Source organism: Hemitrygon akajei, chromosome 17 (assembly GCF_048418815.1).
Source record: "Hemitrygon akajei chromosome 17, sHemAka1.3, whole genome shotgun sequence".
Classification (NCBI taxonomy): domain Eukaryota; kingdom Metazoa; phylum Chordata; class Chondrichthyes; order Myliobatiformes; family Dasyatidae; genus Hemitrygon; species Hemitrygon akajei.
In genome coordinates, this window is record NC_133140.1 from 61093368 (window position 1) to 61113302 (window position 19935).

At 38.8% G+C, this 19935-nt stretch overlaps 1 protein-coding gene across 3 annotated transcripts in view; it reads left to right on the forward strand.

The window, feature by feature from the left end:
• Positions 1–19935, forward strand: part of wwp2 (WW domain containing E3 ubiquitin protein ligase 2) — a 172115-nt gene that overhangs the window by 82763 nt on the left and 69417 nt on the right. For all 3 annotated transcript variants that reach the window (XM_073070281.1, XM_073070280.1, XM_073070279.1), the window contains exon 9: positions 19181–19270. In XM_073070281.1, coding sequence (XP_072926382.1) covers positions 19181–19270 — 90 coding nt within the window. The remainder of the gene's footprint in view (positions 1–19180; positions 19271–19935) is intronic.

Genomic DNA, 19935 nt, shown 5'->3' on the forward strand with positions numbered 1-19935 from the left:
CATCACTGCAGGTGTAAATGCCACTGGGCTATAGTCATTTAGACAGGTTACCACACTCTTCTTGGGTACTGGTACGATTGAAGCCTGCTTGAAGCAGGTGGGTACCACACACTACTGGAACAAGAGGTTGAGGATATCTGTGAATACACCAGCTAGTTGGTCAGCACATCTTCAATACTCGGCCAGGTAGTGCGTCCAGACTGGATACTTTCCTTGAATTCACTCTCTTAAATACAGCCTGCACGTCATCTTCAGATACTGAGACCAAAGGATCATAGGGGTGTGCGATGGTTCCTCCCTGTTCTGGTGGTCAAAGCGAGCGTAGAAGGCATTAAGCTCATTTAGAAATGAAGCACTGCTGTCCCCTAGATAGATAGATAGATAGATACTTTATTCATCCCCATGGGGAAATTCAACATTTTTTCCAATGTCCCATACACTTATTGTAGCAAAACTAATTACCTACAATACTTAACTCAGTAAAAATATGATATGCATCTAAAATCACCCTCTCAAAAAGCATTAATAATAGCTTTTAAAAAGTTCTTAAGTAGTTTACTTAAATACGTTGAGTCCTAACCCCGGCACTTTAACATATCTTACTCCTGGCGGTTGAATTGTAAAGCCGAATGGCATTGGGGAGTATTGATCTCTTCATCCTGTCTGAGGAGCATTGTAACCTATGTAAGAGGTTACGGCTTTCGAACTCTGCTGTAGCTGTTGAGCATCCCTCATTGGTTCCAGTCTAGTCTGGAGTCTCCACTTTGTCTGAGAGATGGCTTTCCAGAGATCATACCTGCACTGTTGTAGCATTCTTGATCTCTGGACTTGAATGCCTCTGATCTGGCTCTCAGCAGGTTCTGGATTTCATTGTTCATCCAGGGCTTCTGATTGGGGAAATCCCCTAAGTGATTTTGTGGGAACACACTCATCCACAGCTGTAATGACCCTAGTGTAGTCATTCTGGTCCTCAGATGAGTTCTTGAAGACAGCCCAGTCCAGTGACTCAAGGCAATCCTGTAACAGTTCCTCAGCCTTCTGTGACCACCTCTTAGTTGTCTTCATCTCTGGAGCCTTGCTGTTTAGGCTGTATCTGACAGCAGGTAGCAGGAGTACAGCCAAATGATCTGACTTGCCAAAATGAGGTCTCAGGAAGGAATGATGAGCTTTCCTTATTGTAGTGTAGTGGGTTGGGATTTGGTGCAGTTTCTAGCACTGGTTTATTTGGATCAAATGTTTTCCTTCAGTGAAGCATCATTTATCAATCTAGGAATGCTTAGTAGCTATTTACAAGTCACTACTTCTACCTGTTGACCTTTGAACATTCTTGTATCCAAATGGTCTGATCCAATTGCATATTTCTGTGATAATTTAGATTGCTTTTAATGAAAAATTGTGTGATAACTTTGAATATGTTGAGATCGACCCGGTGACCAGTGGTGTGCCTCAGGGATCTGTTCTGGGACCCCTACTCATTGTGATTTTTATAACTGACCTGGATGGGGAAGTGGAGGTATGGGTTAGTAAATTTGCTGATGGCACAAAGGTTGGGGGTGTTGTGGATAGTGTGGAGGGCTGCCAGAGGTTACAATGGGACATTGATAGGATGCAAAACTGGACTGAGAAGTGGCAGATGGAGTTTAACCCAGATAAGTGTGAGGTGGTTCATTTTGGTAGGTCAAATATGATGGCTATAGCATTAATGGTAAGACTCTTGGCAGTGTGGAGGATCAGAGGGATCTTGGGGTCCGAGTCCATAGGACACTCAAAGCTGCTATGCAGATTGACTCTGTGATTAAGAAGACATACGGTGCACTGGCCTTCATCAATCGTGGAATTGAGTTTAAGAGCCGAGAGGTAATGTTGCAGCTATATAGGACCCTGGTCAGACCCCACTTGGAGTACTGTGCTCAATTCTGTTCGCCTTACTACAGGAAGGACGTGGAAACCATAGAAAGGGTGCAGAGGAGATTTACAAGGATGTTGCTTGGATTGTGGATCGTGCCTTATCAGAATAGGTCGAGTGAACTCGGCCTTTTCTCCTTGGAGCGACAGAGGATGAGAGATGACCTGATAGAGGTGTATAAAATAATGAGAGTCATTGATCGTGTGGATAATCAGAGGCTTTTCCCCAGGGCTGAAATGGCTAGCATGAGAGGGCATAGTTTTAAGGTGCTTGGAAGTAGGTACAGAGGGGATGTCAGGGGTAAGTTTTTTTACGCAGAGAGTGGTGAGTCCATGGAATGGGCTGCCAGCGGCAGCGGTGGAGGCGGAAACGATGGGGTCTTTTAAGAGACTCCTGGATGGCTATGTGGAGCTTAGAAAAATAGAGGGCTATGGGTAAAGCCTAGGTAGTTCTAAGGTAGGGATATGTTCGGCACAGCTTTGTGGGCCGAAGGGCCTGTATTGTGCTGTAGGTTTTCTATGTTTCCATGAATTCAATATAGGTTTTTTTTTAACTTTGGATTTTTAAGAGCTCTAGTTTTTGATATTTTTTGGAATGAATGAGAAGCATGATTGTCAACTGATGACGAGGGAGGTTTACTTTTCATAATGTAGTATGATTATTCATTGAATTATTGTATTGCATTAACATTATCACAAAATAGTTTCTGTTTTCACTTGTATCTGTGTACTAAAATGAGACACCATCCAATTAAACATTAATTCTAAATCTTCAGTATTATATAGTATTTCTGCCCAAGTCCATTTAGCAAAATGATACAATTTTAACTTTACGACCATGTGACACACTTAAGTTTTTGTAAGTAGATTTTTCAGTCATTCAAGTACTATGCCGACAAATGACTTGTTTTTTGATATAATGTTATAAAGGAAATGGACCATAGTTTTATTTATCTTCACTTTCACTGCTCATTTTAGCTCCAATTATTGCATTAAATTTTATTTCAGTGAATTTTATTGTAAGTTATTTCAGTTATTGCATGAAAATTGTATATTTTGCTATTGAACAAACAGATCTATGGTATCCTACAGATAACATTTTAAAAATGCATGGAAGGGCAAAATCATATATCAGAAAATACAATAAATAGAAATACACACTTAGAAAGATTTGTCAAGTAATTTCTTATCAAGACTTGAAAGTTTAGGACAGGCCTTAGGAAAGTGAACAATCAAAGGTTTTCCCTTTCCTTTGATGACAACCCAACAGAAAGTATAGGGAGACATTATTTGAGCAGGAATGTTATATTTCCTTACTTTCACATTAAGGCTTTTATTGTAACATGGGATGTTACTGCTTCATAATGCAAAAATGAGAATGTTAAACAAATTAAATAAAAATTGATAAAAAGAAATAAAATGTTGAAGTAGAAGGAGATATACAAATAGGATTACCAAGGAAAGAGTAGTCCTAATAGAGACCAGAACCATGTGTGCATGGGTAGAAGATACAGTTCTAAGAAAAGGTTTGTGAACCCATTGCAATTACCTGGTTTTCTGCATTAATTGCTCATAAAATGTGATCTGATCTTCATCTAAGTCACAATAATAGACAAACACAGTCTGCCTCAACTAATAACACACAAACAATTGTACTTTTCATGTCTTTATTGAACACATTGTTTAATCATTCATAGTCCAGGCTGGACTATGTGAACCCTTGTATTTAATAACTGCTAGAACCTCCTTTAGCAGCAATAACCTTCACCAAATGTATCCTGTAGCTGTTGGTCAGACTTTCAGAACAGTGTGAAGGAATTTTAGACCATTACTCCATACAAAGCAGTTTCAGTTCATCAATATTTCTGGGATACCTTGCATGAACAGCCCTCTTCAGGCCCCAGCATCTCAATTGGGTTAAGGTTAGATTCAGACTTGGCTATTCCAAAACACAAATCTTCTTTTTTTAAGGCCATTCTGTTGTTGATTTTCTCTCGTCTTTTGGATCATTGTCTTATTGCATCATCCAGCTTCTATTAAGCTTCAGGTGATGGACTGCTACCTTGACATTCTCCTGTAAAATGTCTTGATTCAATTTTGAATTCATTGTTCCCTCAATAATTGCAAGCAAAGCAGCCACAAACTGTGATGTTCCTTCCACTATGCTTCACAGTTGGGATGAGGTTGTGGTGTTAGTGTGCAGTTCTGTTTTTCTTAGGAACATAGCAGTGTGCATTTGCCAAAATGTTCAACTTCTGTCTCATCTGTCCACAGTACATTATCTCAGAAGTGTTGTGGAACATCCAGATGGTCTTTTGCAAACCTGAGGTATGCAGTACTTTTTTTTTGTAGAGCAATGGCTTCTTCTGTGGTGTCCTTCCATGAATACCATTCTTGTTCAGTGTTTTTTTTATAGTGGACTCATGAACAGAGACTAGCAAATTCCAGAGATTTCTGCAGGTCTTTTGCTGTTACCCTTGAGTTCTTTTTCACCTCCTTCAGCATTGCATTTTGTGCTTTTGGTGTGTCCTTTGCAGGACACCCACTCCAAGGGAGAGTGGCAACAGTACTGAATTTCCTCCATTTGTCGACAGTTTCTCTTACTGTGGACTACTGAACATTTAGGTCTTTAGAAATGCTTTTGTAGCCTTTTACAGTTTCATGCATCTCTACAATTCTGCTTCTGAGGTCCTCTGAAAGTTGTTTGGATTGAGACATGGTGCACATAAACAGATCTTTCTTGAGAAGAGCAGGCTCTGAGAGTAACCTTGTGTCTTTTTTTAATGGTCAGGACACTCTACAACCCACCACTCCAATCTCATCTCATTGGTTGGAACACCTGACTCCAAGTAGCTTTTATAGAAGGCATTACCCCAGAGGTTCACATACTTTTTTGATCCTACACTATGATTGTTTAAATGGCGCACTCAGTATTGACGAGAATAAGTACAGTTGTTTGTTATTAGTTTAGGCAGCTTATGTTTGTCTGTTATTGTGATGAAGAACAGCCACATTTTATGGGTAATTAATGGAGAAGACCAGGTAATTGCAAAGGGCTCACAAACTTTTTCTTGCAACTGTATATATAGTTCAACTTTAAATATGTTTCATCTATCTTAACAGAACACAGAAATCAACATAAAGGAGAAATTATAGAAAATGATAAGGAGTGATCGCATTAAGAGCTGTCAAGTTATCAGACTACTAACCTGGAGATTCAAAGACATAAGTTTATGGCCTGCCATGGCAGCTGAAAAGTTTTATATTAGCAGATAATCCAAGACTAAAGCCAGCAGATTAATATAAAATCCAATCTGATTCATTGATGTCCTTTACAGAGTTATAGAATTGTGCAAAGCTGTTACAGGTCCTTTTGGCCATGTTAATGCTGGTCTTTTTACCCCATTTACACAAATCCCAGTTGCTCATTTTAGAGATTATCTAAGTGCCTAAATGTTTCTTAAACATTTGTGATTGTATCTGACTCCACTATCTTCTCTTGCAGCAAGGTTCTGTCTTATACTCCTGGTATAAAGAATCTTTCCCCTGAAATTTCTTAAGGATCATCTCTCACCTTCAACCTCTGGCTTTTGAGACATCCACCATTGGGAAAGGTTTTGGTTATTTCCCCAATCTATGCCTCTCACAATTTTATATACTTCCATTGAGTCACCCCTCAGCTTCCTTCACTGCAGGGAAAGCAAACCTAGCCTATCCAATCCCTCCTCATAACTAATATCTTCCAATCCAGGTGATATCCCGATGAATCTCCTCTCACTCTCTCCAGTACAACCATATTTTCCAGGAATGTAATGACCAGAATTTCACATAATACTCCAAGTGTGTTCTAACTGGTGTTTTGTAAAGTTGCAGCCTAGGAACTCAGCTTTTTATATTCTATGTCCCATCAAATGAAGATATATGCATGACATATTGCTATGTTCACTACCACAAGTAAATCTGCCTAGTCTGGTCTAAATGTGGCTCTGATCCACAGTGTTGATTCTTAATTGCCCTCTGAGACAGCCTAGCAAACAGCTTAATTGGACCAAAACTGCTATATTAAAACAGAGAATGGATGAAACCAGATTGATCTGGACCTGGCAAATCTCTCCAAGCTTGGACCTTTGCAGAATACCACTTGTGAACAGCTGTGGATTGGTGTATAAATTAGAGCTGTCCCACAAACTAAGGAACAGACTAACTGACATACTGAGAAAATCATGCCTTAAATAATGCCGACTCTCACAACATTTAAGATATAAACATGTGAATTATATGATGGTTGGCATGGGTTAGGTGGGCTGAAGGGCTTGTTTCTATGCTATTAATCCATGATTCTTATAACAGCCTTAGTCCAAATGTGCATCAGATGCTCGTGTCAGAGGTGTAATAAGTTTGCCTGTCTTGACATTAAGGCGACATTTGATTGAGTGTTGCTTCAAAAGGCAGTCACATGGTGGTTAGTGTGACACTATTACAGCTCAGCGCCTCGGAGTTCAGAGTTCTATTTAGACCTCCTCTGTAAGGAGACTAGGTCCACCTGTGAATTGTGTGGGTTTTGTCTGGGTGCCATGGTTTCCTCCCACAGTACAAAGGCATTCAAGTTAGTAGGTTAATTGGTTATTGTAAATTGTCCCGTGATTAGGCTGAGGTTAAATGGGGGTCACTGGGCGGCATGGCTCAAAGGGCCAATTCCACACAGTATCTCAATAAATAAATAAACATTAAAATTAAAAAGAACCAGGAAAATAAATGCTGATCAGGTCCATGGAAGGTGGTAATGTGCTCAAAGGATAACCAGAATGTTGCACACAATGAGGCCCCAAAGGATTCAGCACTGCCCCCTGCTTTTAACGATCTGGACATAAATGTAGAAGCTGCTTTAAAAAGTTTACCAATAACAAAATGAAAGATCTGATTGATTTTAAGGAAAAAGGTTGCTTGCTACAAGAGGATATTATTGGGAGTTGAGCACGTCAGTGTCAAAGGGTATTCAATCTGGGAAGCTGATTTTTTTTGCCTTGAATCCATGTCCATCTCAGTTCCTCCTCTGTGGCCAAGTGGTACAGATCTGAAAAGTAAATTGCATCCTGATGTAACTGGCCACTGCTTTTTAGGAAAGTATTGATATTGTTTCCACAGACTTGGAAAGTTGGGGGCTATGTTAATGTTAATGTTGTAATTTTCCCATCTGATACTTGAAATGCCACACGGGACATTGTCTACAATACCCTTACCAGGCTGATTTTGCACAATTATTAGGGTAGACTGGAGTTTTTAGGCACCATTTGTGAGATGATTTAATTCTAATATTTTTTTTTACTGATTTTGCTTGGGAATTGAGATTTCTTTGAAAAGGAAAGCACAACTAATGCTATCCACACAGTAAAAATGATATTTGTGTAAGTGAATGTTTTTAAGAAACTCATTGCAGAGTTAGAGTTATGTTGAGTTCAAAAGGGAGCTTGTAGTTTCTGTCGGTCAGGAAATTCTAAATTATTACAACACAGAACTGTTTATTTTATTATGAAACCAATACTCTAAATCCAGAGCAGAGCTCATACACGTTACTGTTGTTTAAAAATCAGTGTTCCTTTATGTAGTGTATGTATGTGAGAGTTACTGTTTCTCAAGTTGTCGACTTCCTGTCTGACACTGGAAACCTCTGTTTTTATAATTAGTCTGAGAAGGATCTCTGGTTACCTGTAGAACTGATGCTCCCTTTGCCATTAGAAAACCTCAAATGAAATTTTATTGCCTTTGCTCCAAATTCCTACTCTTCCCTTATCTTCATTTCATGGGAGAGGCTGTATGCTTATCTTGTCAGCTTATGGTATCAGTCCTACATTTATTAGCTCTTCATACTACCCTGTTTCGTATAAGGTCTCTGATCCGTTCTTCCAATTTCAACATCTGTATCACATAAGTTCCAATGATGCTGCTTTCTATATCAGTGCTTCCAGTATATTTTCCACTTTTCCTTTACTATTGATTTGCCTGCTCCCTCAATTGTTCCATTTCCCAGTAGACCATTGAAGAAAGGGGGTGGAGCACCAGGGGGAGGTAATGGGCAGGTAAGGAGATATTCTATTTCCCATAGTTTTATTCTTACTACCTCTCACCATTCCAGAACCAGAATAAAATTTCCTCTTTCCTTGAGTTTCTGCTCCACTAATCCTAATTCGGCATAATGCCATCACCAGATGTACAATACACAGTAGACTCGACATTGACTTTGAGCTGTGGTGAAAGCTTTTCAACCTAATACTTTGGCTCTGCCTCTTTCTCAGTCGATACTGTCAGCACTGATTTGGAATTTCAGTATTTTATGTTTTTATTTTGGATTTTCCAACTTGATTTTGTCTCTGTGGTATTATTTTGTGTATCTCCTCACGAGTACTTCATTGTTCAATCACTCTTTAATTCTACATACATACATACATATGAATTAGGACAAGTATATATTAGCTTAGTAATTTCTGCATTGCTAAGGTAACCTGACACTATTTTCCTGCTTGTTTAGTGTTTAGCTGCATCCCCTGTATCACAAATTGTTTGCCTGTGCTCATATATGCATTGCTGAAGGTTTGTGAGAATAACGTTGATTGCCTTTTTGTCTCTGCAGTTCATGAGAAATCCTAGATACCCTGTTTCATAGAGCATAGAATAGCACAGCACAAGACAGGCTCTTCGGCCCACAGTGTGCCAAGCTAATTGAGCTGATGATGCCAAATTACGCTAATCCCTTATGTAATGCTCCATACCCTTCCATTCACTGGCATAGTTATGTACCTCTCTAAGAGCCTCTTAAATGCCTCTGTCATTCCTGTCTCAACCACCACCTCTGCCAGTGCTTTCTTGGCAACCACCAATCTTTATTTAAAAAAAAAACTTGCCTCACAAATCCCCTTTGGACTTTGCCCCCTCATATTGAAGGCATGCTGCTTAGTATTAAACATTTCAACCCTTGGGATAAAGATGCTGGCTGTCTGTCTGTGCCTCTGATAGTTTTTAAAACTTCCATTAGGTCTCCCCTCAGCCTCTACGGCTCCAACCGCTTCTCATAGCATATAGATAGATAGATAGATAGATACTTTATTCATCCCCATGGGGAAATTCAACTTTTTTCCAATGTCCCATACACTTGTTGTAGCAAAACTAATTACATACAATACTTAACTCAGTAAAGAATATGATATGCATCTAAATCACTATCTCAAAAAGCATTAATAATAGCTTTTAAAAAGTTCTTAAGTCCTGGCGGTAGAATTGTAAAGTCTAATGGCATTGGGGAGTATTGACCTCTTCATCCTGTCTGAGGAGCATTGCATCGATAGTAACCTGTCGCTGAAACTGCTTCTCTGTCTCTGGATGGTGCTATGTAGAGGATGTTCAGAGTTATCCATAATTGACCGTAGCCTACTCAGCGCCCTTCGCTCAGCTACCGATGTTAAACTCTCCAGTACTTTGCCCACGACAGAGCCCGCCTTCCTTACCAGCTTATTAAGACGTGAGGCGTCCCTCTTCTTAATGCTTCCTCCCCAACACGCCACCACAAAGAAGAGGGCGCTCTCCACAACTGACCTATAGAACATCTTCAGCATCTCACTACAGACATTGAATGACGCCAACCTTCTTAGGAAGTACAGTCGACTCTGTGCCTTCCTGCACAAGGCATCTGTGTTGGCAGTCCAGTCTAGCTTCTCGTCTAACTGTACTCCCAGATACTTGTAGGTCTTAACCTGCTCCACACATTCTCCATTAATGATCACTGGCTCCATATGAGGCCTAGATCTCCTAAAGTCCACCACCATCTCCTTGGTCTTGGTGTCCAATCTAGGTGGCATCATGATAGGCTTCTTCTGCACCTTCTCCAAAGCTTCCAATTCCTTCCTATAATGGGACAACCATAAATGAACGCAATCTTCCACATGTGGCCTAACCAGAATTTTATAAAGCAGCAACATAACTTTTTGACTCTTGAACTCAATGTTTTGACTAATAAAGGTAATCATACTTGCCTCTTCTTTACCACCCCATTTACTTGTCTGCCTTTGCACTTGGATCCAATGATCCCTCTCTACCCCAGTGCTGTAAAAACTGAAGTTATACCTATTTACAATAGTGAACCCTAATTTAGTATCCAGATGTTGTTGCCCTGTGATAATTCAGACAGACTTTTGTTCATTCATCACCTGACCATATTCAACATTTGTCCACCATTTTGTCAATTTTAATTGTGTTTGTATCCTCCTAAGCCCTCTTCAGTTCCTCCCAACCTTGTAACCTTCCTAATTCCAACACTTTCCAAGAGCTCCCTGTTATTCTGACTTATTTAACCCACCTTTGATAAGCATAGCCGCAATTTTTAAAGTCTTAATCTCTGGAACTCTAGCTTTGCTCTCCCCATAGTCTATCACATATTGATTGTTGGCCATCTTATGCAAGTTATTTTTTGCAGACTCCCTTGGCCTAGTAATGATTACTGCCAATTTATGTAAAGTACTCATCTCTCTGCAAAGGAAGCTGAAGAAATTTAAGTCTTTGATGTTTAAGTAATTCTTTAATGACATTTAGATAATAGGCAATGACCAATTATTCCACCAGCTTTGTGTTTTCACTATATTTGGTTATTAATAGGTGTGTCAAGATCACTGGCAAAGCTAGATAAAGAGACCTTCTGACTCCAGAGACACACAAGCATCAAAAAATTAATCAGAAGTCAAACTTCTCCCTGTGCCTTTTCTATTCTTTCTAACAAAGCAGTTTTCTTTTCAAAGCAGCATGCACATCTGAAACCTTTTGTTTTTTGCTTCCAAGCTGTGAAATTTATTGGTAGATATACAGCAGATTCTATATCTCTGAAGTTCTGAGTAACATTAAACTAAATTTATTTCATAATGGAAATAAATGGACCCAATTCAGTGGCATAATCATCAGAAATAGGATCCTACTAAATTCTTTTTTTTGTCAGTCATATATTAGTGGTAGAACATGTCTCTTGAGTTAGAAGATTGAAAATTCCCAGTCACAGTGCAGTGGTATGAATTCAAAATCTTAGTTGATAATTGAGCACACTTCTGAGGTTGTGAAAAGTGCTTTATAAAGATATTTATTTACAACACATCCATTTTAGCAGTATGGCTCCTGTACTTTTTGAAGTTCTTTCTTTCAGCGATAAATAAATCCAACTGCAATAGAAAACAGGATCTCTTTATATCCCCAGCATATGTAAATTAATGGGAGCATTATTTAGAATGTTTTATTGGCTCAGTGGAACTTTAGATATTACTGATGTTTAGAATGATGTTGTACTGTGTATATGTTCTTTATTTCTATTTTCCCTTTTCACATCTGTTCCTTGAGAATTCATGGCGTACATCAAAGAAAGCTGCAAGGATAAAAGGCTGAATGTATCTATATTTGGGCATTGACATTGGTTTTTATTGTCTCAGTTCAAATTACTGAATTTGGAATTATGTAGGTCTATCGTTTATTGAAAATATTCACATCAGAAAGTGGAAGTTGACGTTTTGAAGTTGTTTTGTGGCTGCCTGTAAGTAAATAAATCTAATTATTATATAACATGCATTATTTGATAATAAAGGCACTTTGAATCTTTGAATCTTGAGTCTCTTATGCACTGGCAGTACCAACAGCAGTATTAGTAGTAATAGCTAAGAATAAGTAATCGTTTAAAAGTTAGAAATTAACAGAAAGTGCAATGAGCTTGAATGTTCAAGTGAATTATTTGCACAGTTTGATGGATTCCATAACATTACTTCAAAGACCATTTGACTTGGAGAGTTTAATGAGAAGAATTTGAAACTGAAGTCATTCAATATTTTTTTAACTGGTAAAAAAAATTCATTCGATTTCTGCTTCAAAGATTGGAAAACAGTCCTCATATATTCTAGCAGGATTACTTAAATCTTTCTTCCTCTTTCTGCAGTATTCTCGTGCTTTTGTATATTTTTTTGCTGTACTTTTAGATGGTCATCTGTCCCGATAATGACTAGCCAGTGTGGTTCGCGGACTTGTCTAGGTTTTTGACCAATGTGCCAGCGGATTTACTGAGCTAATGATCTGAAGAGGCAATGGACAGATGGATAAGCCATTCTTACTGTCCTCTCCTACAAGTTTGTTTCCTTTATACGGGAAAATCATAATCTATTCGGGATAGTCAGCCTGTCTTTGTGCAGGGCAGCTTGTGTCTTAATCATTTGATTGAGTTTTTTGAGGAGGTGATGAAGGTGATAAGCGATGGTAGAACTGTAGATATTGCCTGCATGGATTTTTGTAAGGCATTTCATAGGGCCCTTCATGAGATGTTCATCAAAAGATTAAGATGCATGGTGAATTGCCCGTTTGAATTTAAAATTGGCGTGTCAATAGAGGATAGTGGTCGATGGGACTAATTCTGGCTGAAGTTCTATGTCTGATAGTGTCATGCAGGGTTCTTTGCTGGGATCTCTGCTGTTTGTAATATATATGCATATATTTTATATGATCTGGATGAAAATGCAGATGGTAGGTGAGAAGCTGGTGCTGTGAGTAGCATAGCAGACTGGCAAAAGCTACAATGAGATGTAGATCAGTTACAGATTTCAAAGATCAAAGTAAATTTTTTATCAAAGTACATGCATGTCACCTTATAAACCCATCAGGCGTATTTTCTTGCTGGCATTCACAGTGAACACAAAGAAACGTAATAAAATCAATGAAGGACTGCACAGAACAACAAGGGCAACCAGTGTACAAAAGACAACAAAATGTGCAAATATAAAAAGAAAACAAAAGAAAAAATAATAAATTAAGCAATAAATATTGAGAATTTGGCTGAGAAATGGCAAATAGAGTTTAATGTGGTCAAATATGAAGCGTTGTGCTTGTGTATTAAAGGTAAAGAGACAAAATGCTGTAACTGGCAAGACCCGTAACAGTGTAGATAGATATGTAGAGGGATCTTGGGGTCCAAATCCATAGCTCTCTGAAAGTGGTTACACAGGTTGATAGAGTTGAAAAAGAGGCATATATGGCTGCTTATCTTTTTAATCGTGGAATTGAATTCAGGAGTTTGGAAGTTAATTTTGCAGGTTTATCACACTCTAGTTTGGCCACAACTGGAAAATTGCATTCTATTGTGGTTGCCCATTTTACAGAGGATGTGGAAATTTTTGAAAGGGTGCAGGGGAGTTTTCACAGGATGCTGCTTGCATTAGAGAATTTGCTGTAAGGGGAGGTTGAACTAACTTGGGTTGTTTTCTCTGGAGCGGCAGCAGCTGGGGGGAGATTTCATAGAGGTTTAAGAAATTATGAAAGGCATGGAAGAAACGGTCAGTATCTTTTTTTTCCCCGGGATTGAAATGTCTAAACCAGAGGGCATGCATTTAAGGTGAGAGGCGGTGACGGTGCCTAGAATGCATTGCCTGGGCTGGCGGAGATGAAGAAGGTGTACAAGAGACTTAAATTAATGTGTAGGAGATGGAAGAATATGGTCACTCTATATGCTGAAGGGATCGGGTTAGTTGGACATTTGATTATTAACTTAATTAATACAGCACAACTTCATGGGTTGAAAGGCCTGTTCCTGTGTTGTGCTGTTCAATGTTATATAATTGTGACTTATGCATTAACTGTTATTATGGCTAAACAAATATGGTTGGTCTTCTGAATTTGATTTATTCAAAGTTGTCTTGAGACTGCAGCAGTGTATGTAACCAAATCTCTTTATCAACCATTGAAAATCATTTATACTCATGTCACATAACTGTCATCTTGCACTTTAAATCTGGACTCCCATCAGTAATGCTACATAGTTAAATGACAGATTCTATTGCCAAATTAAGATGTTTTATTTTCCCTAACATTTCCCATGGTAACTAAAGTGCTGCCAATGTAATTAGTAGTATGTTTTTTTTCATACTGCGAATTAATTGGCAGCACTTTAGTTACCATGGGAACCTTTGGTAGTAGTATGTTACACTTCTACCCCCATCAAGGAGGCCTCAAAGCTCTCTGTTTCTTTCATGACAAAAGTACTAACCATTGCCCCTCCATCACCACTCTCTTCCTGGCAGAACTGGTCCCCCCTGAGCAGTTTTTCCTTTGGCTTCTCCTGCTTTCTCCAAACTCAAGGAGTAGCCATGAGCACCGACATGGGCCCTAGCTATGCTTGCCTGTTCAAAGCCTTCCCAATTATACTTCCCAACTCTTCTTCCACTACATTGTTGAAAGGCATGGACAGAGTGGATGTGGCAAAGTTGTTTCCCATGGTGGGGGAGTCTAGTACGAGAGGACATGACTTGAGGATTGCAGGGCGCCCATTCAGAACAGAGATGCGAAAAAAAATTTTAGCCAGAGGGTGGTGAATCTATGGAATTTGTTGCCACGGGTGGCACTGGAGGCTAAGTCATTGGGTGTATTTAAGGCAGAGATTGATAGGTATCTGAATAGTCAGGGCATCAACGATTATGGTGAGAAGGCGGGGGAATGGGACTAAAGGGGAGATTGGATCAGCTCATGATGAAATGGCGGAGCAGACTCGATGGGCTGAATGGCCGACTTCTGTTCCTTTGTCTTATGGTCTACATTGATAACTGCATTGGTGTTGCTTCATGCACCTGTGCCAAGCTTGTCAATTTTATCAACTTTGCCTCTAACTTCCACCCTGCCCTTAATTTCCCTTGGTTCATCTCTGACATATCCTTCTCCTTTCTCGATCTACCTGTCTTCATCTCTGGGGCAAGCTGTCAACTGACATCTTTTACAAGCCCATGGTTGTCTTGACTATACCTCCTCCCAACCTATCTCCTGTAAAAATGCAGTTTCTCAGTTTCTTTGCCTCCACCGCATCTGTTCCCAAGATGCGGCCATCTGTTCCTTCTTTAACAAACAGGTTTTCCCTCCCTCCACTACAGAGGCTGCCCTCACTCCTCCATTTCCCATACTTCCCAATGGCCAAAAATTTTAATTCCGATTCCCTTTCTGACATATTGGTCCATGGCCTCCTCTTGTGTCAGGACGATGTTGTACCTCTTCTCACCTGCCCATCACTTCCTACACTTTCTCCTCTGGTCCACTCTCCTCTCTTATTTGATTCCTTCTTTCCAGCCCTTGATGTTTCCCACCCACCTGGCTTCACCTATCAACTGCCAGATAGCCTCATACCCATCACCCCACCCTTTTATTCAACTATCTATTCATTTCCATAGATGCTGCATTCCTTCAGCATTTTGTACATGTTGCTTTGGATTGCCAGCATCTGCAAGACTTTCTCGTGTTATGTTTTTGTAAGTTGTATTAGTGAAATTAAAACACATTTTGGTATAGGCTATCAATCCATATATAAATGAAGCATTTTTCTGATGTTCCTCACTAAAATGAATTATTTGAGCTAATGATCTTTAGTGACAAGCTACAAACTTTTCAGCAACACAATGTAACCTTTTTACCTTAGTTTTGGAACTTTTTGCAAACTAGCATACAGTATCTATAAAGCAAAGTAAACTATTACAGATGTTCAAAATCTGATATAAATGAAAATACTACTCAGTAATTATTTCATATCAGAGAAAGAGGAGTTCTGATTGGAGGAGATGAACCTAATATGTTAATTTTCTTTCTCACAACTCAGGTGCTGCCTGACCTGCTGAATATTTCCAACATTTTTGCCTGTATTTTATTAAAAGTAGCTCATTTTCACAACTGTTTGGAATTCGGGACACGATATTAATGAAGTTTCTGAAAAAAAAATTAGTTCAGTTTATTGTGGGCAAATTTATTATTTTGTATGTCTTAAACCATATCAAATGAATTTTATCAACCCAGAAATATGTATATAATAAGCAGTGTTTGGTGTGCTCGGAATTTGGATTGATGTACAGTAGTTCTTTATGCTCACAGACAAGGAAGTTTTCAGTTCCATGCGTGGTACCATTAACAAACTGTTAGTGTTAGAAAGCTGGTTTTCAAGCAAGAAGCCTTTCAGTCAGGGATTTCCAGTCTGGAATACATTTTTACCTCAAATTTGGTAATCTTAAAATGAATCAACATGTGGTTTATATTATTAATGCTTTAAATAAAGTGAGTTAATATATTTAGCAAATCAGTGATAGAATTTTAAAGGGACACATAGTGTTTGTTTTGATTGAACCAAGAGGTTGTAACAGGATAGTGAAAACTCAAGGATGCAACACCAAAGGAGAAGATAAAACCTGCATTTCTTTTGTGCTCTTTGTGCTTCAACGTATACCCAATGAAGTTTTTTTTCTAAATGTAGTCTCTATTGCCTTGTAGGAAGTGTGGCAGTGAATTAGGATAAAGCAAGCTCCCACAAACAGCAGTCATCAAGGATAACTCCCTTGTTCTTTCTGGAAAAAAAAGCACTTGAGATCTTTTCTATTGATTCAAGAGAGCAGACAAGAGACTGAGGTTCTGAATGCCTTATCGAATGCTTTGTCATTTTCTTCAGTATAGGCCAGAGATTCCTAAAAGGCTTTGAAACATTTCCTCTGTCTTCCTAATCTCATGCTTGGAAGGTGTTTTGCAACATGGACATGTTGTCAGATGAATTTTGTGTGTGTGTTATGCACATTCTCTCAAATATGTCTGTGAATGAATCAACAATGACTTGCAGATTCTGAAAGCTCTGCACACTGGAGCTTGTTGAATGAAGTTGGAATGATCTTGGATTTGCAGTGGAAGAAATGAAGATTAGGCAGTCACTTCATCGTGTGGATTAGCTCATCTCCAGCTGGAAGTTGTAGATTTTGAGGTGCAATAGGCTGCAGAGATGATGTGGTGTGCACTAGGATTGGTAGATATTAGTTGGAATTATAGTTTGCGTTCCATCATGTAGCAGATGTAGAATGGAGATGATTTTCTGAGAACATCCAAATTCACAGTTCCTGTGAGCTGACAGAATCAACGGCTCTTGTGAGACGTGAGAAAAAAAAATTGGAGGATGTTAGAGAAATTCTTATTTAAAACATCCTGAATAATGATTGGAGATATTTGCGCTAACCCATTATTGTAGTGTAGACCATTGATTCTTTTTAGGGAGGTAGATAGGGAAATTGAAATTTCAGTCTAAAATAGTAAATTTTGATCTTGATTAGTACTGCAGTTTGGAAGGCTGTGAATTATTCCACTTTGCTGTAGACTTGACTATTAAAATTGCATTGCCGTGGTTTTGAAAATAAATTCTTGAGTCCAATAAAGAACTTAATTGCAAAGATTTTTAATGCAAATTAGAATTTGACATTTCTTGGAATCGGGATATATTGTGTGATTGTTCATGTTTTATACTTGAGAGACAATAGACAATAGGTGCAGGAGTAGGCCATTCAGCCCTTCAAGCCAGCACTGCCATTCACTGTGATCATGGCTGATCATCCACAATCAGTACCCCGTTCCTGCCTTCTCCCCATATCCCTTCACTCCGCTATCTTTAAGATAGCGTTTAAGCATTTAAGTTTATCTTTAAGCTTCCAGAGAATTGGCCTCCACTGCCTTCTAAGGCAGAGCATTCCACAGATCCACAACTCTCTGAGTGAAGAAGATTTTCCTCAACTCTGTTCTAAATGTCCTACCCCTTATTCTTAAACTGTGTCCTCTGGTTCTGGACTCCCCCAACATTGGGAACATGTTTCTTGTCTCTAGCATGTCCAATCCCTTAATAATCACATGTTTCAATCAGATCCCCTCTCATCCTTCTAAATTCCAGTGTATACAAGTCCAGTCGCTCCAATCTTTTAATATGACAGTCCCACCATCCCGGGAATTAACCTCGTGAACCTACACTGCACTCCCTCAATAGCAAGAATGTCCTTCCTCAAATTTGGAGACCAAAACTGCACACAATACTCCAGGTGTGGTCTCACCAGGACCCTGTACAACTGCAGAAGGACCTCTTTGCTCCTATACTCATGAAGGCTAACATGCCATTAGCTTTCTTTACTGCATGCTTACTTTCAGTGACTGATGAACAAGGACACCTAGAGTAAATATTTTACACAATCTATGCACAATATTGGCATTTATTTAACAACTAACATAATGTGATTGACAAACTATATATAGATTAAGAATATCTTTTAGTTTATGTAAAAACAAATGGATTTTAGTTGGAGCACTTTGGAGAAAATTTAACAAGATTCAAAAATGATTGCTGAAATGTTCAACAAGATGCATTTTCTTTAGTCAGCTGCACAATTTACTCAAACTTATCAGGTTGATTTTAATTAGTTTACAATTTAGGTTTAAGTCTAGAAATAAAATGGATGCTAAATAAGTATGGTTGATATATCGCACAAAGGAAATTTTCCATGAAAGGAGGCAGTTTACAACTTTTACACACAAGATTCTACAGATGCTGGAAACTGCAGGAACTTGGCAAGTTGAGTAGCAGCTTACAACTTTGTGAAATGTATAATGGCCTTCATTTTTAGGTTAAACTGCAAATAAATAGACTGGAACAGTTCATTTATACAGAAGAATGTTAAGAGGGGCATCATTGAGGAATCTTAACTTATGAGGTGTATAGATAGGGTGGGCTGCAGTAAACCTTTCCACACATCAGTGGTATAAGGAACCAGAGGACATTGATTTAGTGTAGGAGGGAAGAGATTTAGAGAGGCTGTGAGGGAGACCTGCTTCACCTAGAGAATGATAAGTACCTGGAATGTTCTGCCTGAGAGAGTACTTGCAGCATCGAAGAAATGATGGATCCCTACTGGTGAACGTGGAGGAGTGAGGCTGAATGACCTGTTCCTTTGTGTTTGATTCTGTGATTCTGATGATGTACCTTGTGTTTTTCCAGGACTAGTTTTATTTAACTGTTCAATTATGTGAAAGTCAAGCAGTGACTTACATTAGAGCATCTTTGTATATCAGAGTGAATGATAATTTTGTTTATTTTGGTCAACAAGGTAATAGGTTGTCAAGTTTGAAATGCTGGAAGAAACCAGCCATTCATTTGGAAAGGATAAATAATGTTGACATTCTTTTAGATGAACTACTCCCTGAGAGAGAAAGGGATGAGTGATTACTCTAAATCAATTTGGTTTTTTATAAAACATAATATTTCCATATAGTGCCTGTTTTTCAGCAGGGTAATATTCTACTTTAGCTCTGAGCTCCTGTTAAACAAGTGATACTGTCTAGGACCATGAGTGGTTAATCTGTCTCCTGTAGCAATAACATAGATTTGTTATAAGAACTATTGAGGGCCATTTAACACTGGATTATTTTTGACCTATGGTTCTTGCAGATGGGAACAGCGAGTGCTTCCTACTGGAAGAGTATATTATGTGGACCACAACACCAAAACCACCACATGGGAGAGACCTCTGCCTCCAGGGTATGTTCCAGCTAAACTGAGTTTAATTGAAAATGTGTCTTATTTTGAAAAAAAAAGTTTACTTTAAAATTTGTTTTGCCATTGAAATCCTTCTGTAAAATCAATCTATTAATAAAACCTTGTTTTTGAAAACAATTATCAAATTAAATGGGAAATTGAGGATCTCTGTTACCACCACACACACACACACACACACACACACACACACACACACACACACACACACACACACACACACACACACACACACACACACACACACACACACACACACACACACACACACACACACACACACACACTCCGTCTTCCTTCACTTCAACCACATTGTTGGTCAAAAATTATCGGATATGCTGTCATTTGTCAGAAGCTCAGCCCTCTCTCAGCCCAAGTATGGTTGATGTGCCCAGGCCCCACAAAATTTGACTGTTTAGGTGCAAGCATTTCATTTAAGTGGAGCACATATTGAATGCAACATCATCTTATTTCTGTTTATTTTTTAATCACCATTTCTAAGTTACAGAATAACTGAGTTTGCTACTCTTTGCTGTGTTTAGTATCAGAAATATTTGCTGCATTGTTTTCAACCACCAGATTTTGCTTGGGATGCTTTTGATTAATTCATAGTTGCTGATCTTATCAGTAGAATGAACCAAGATAATCAG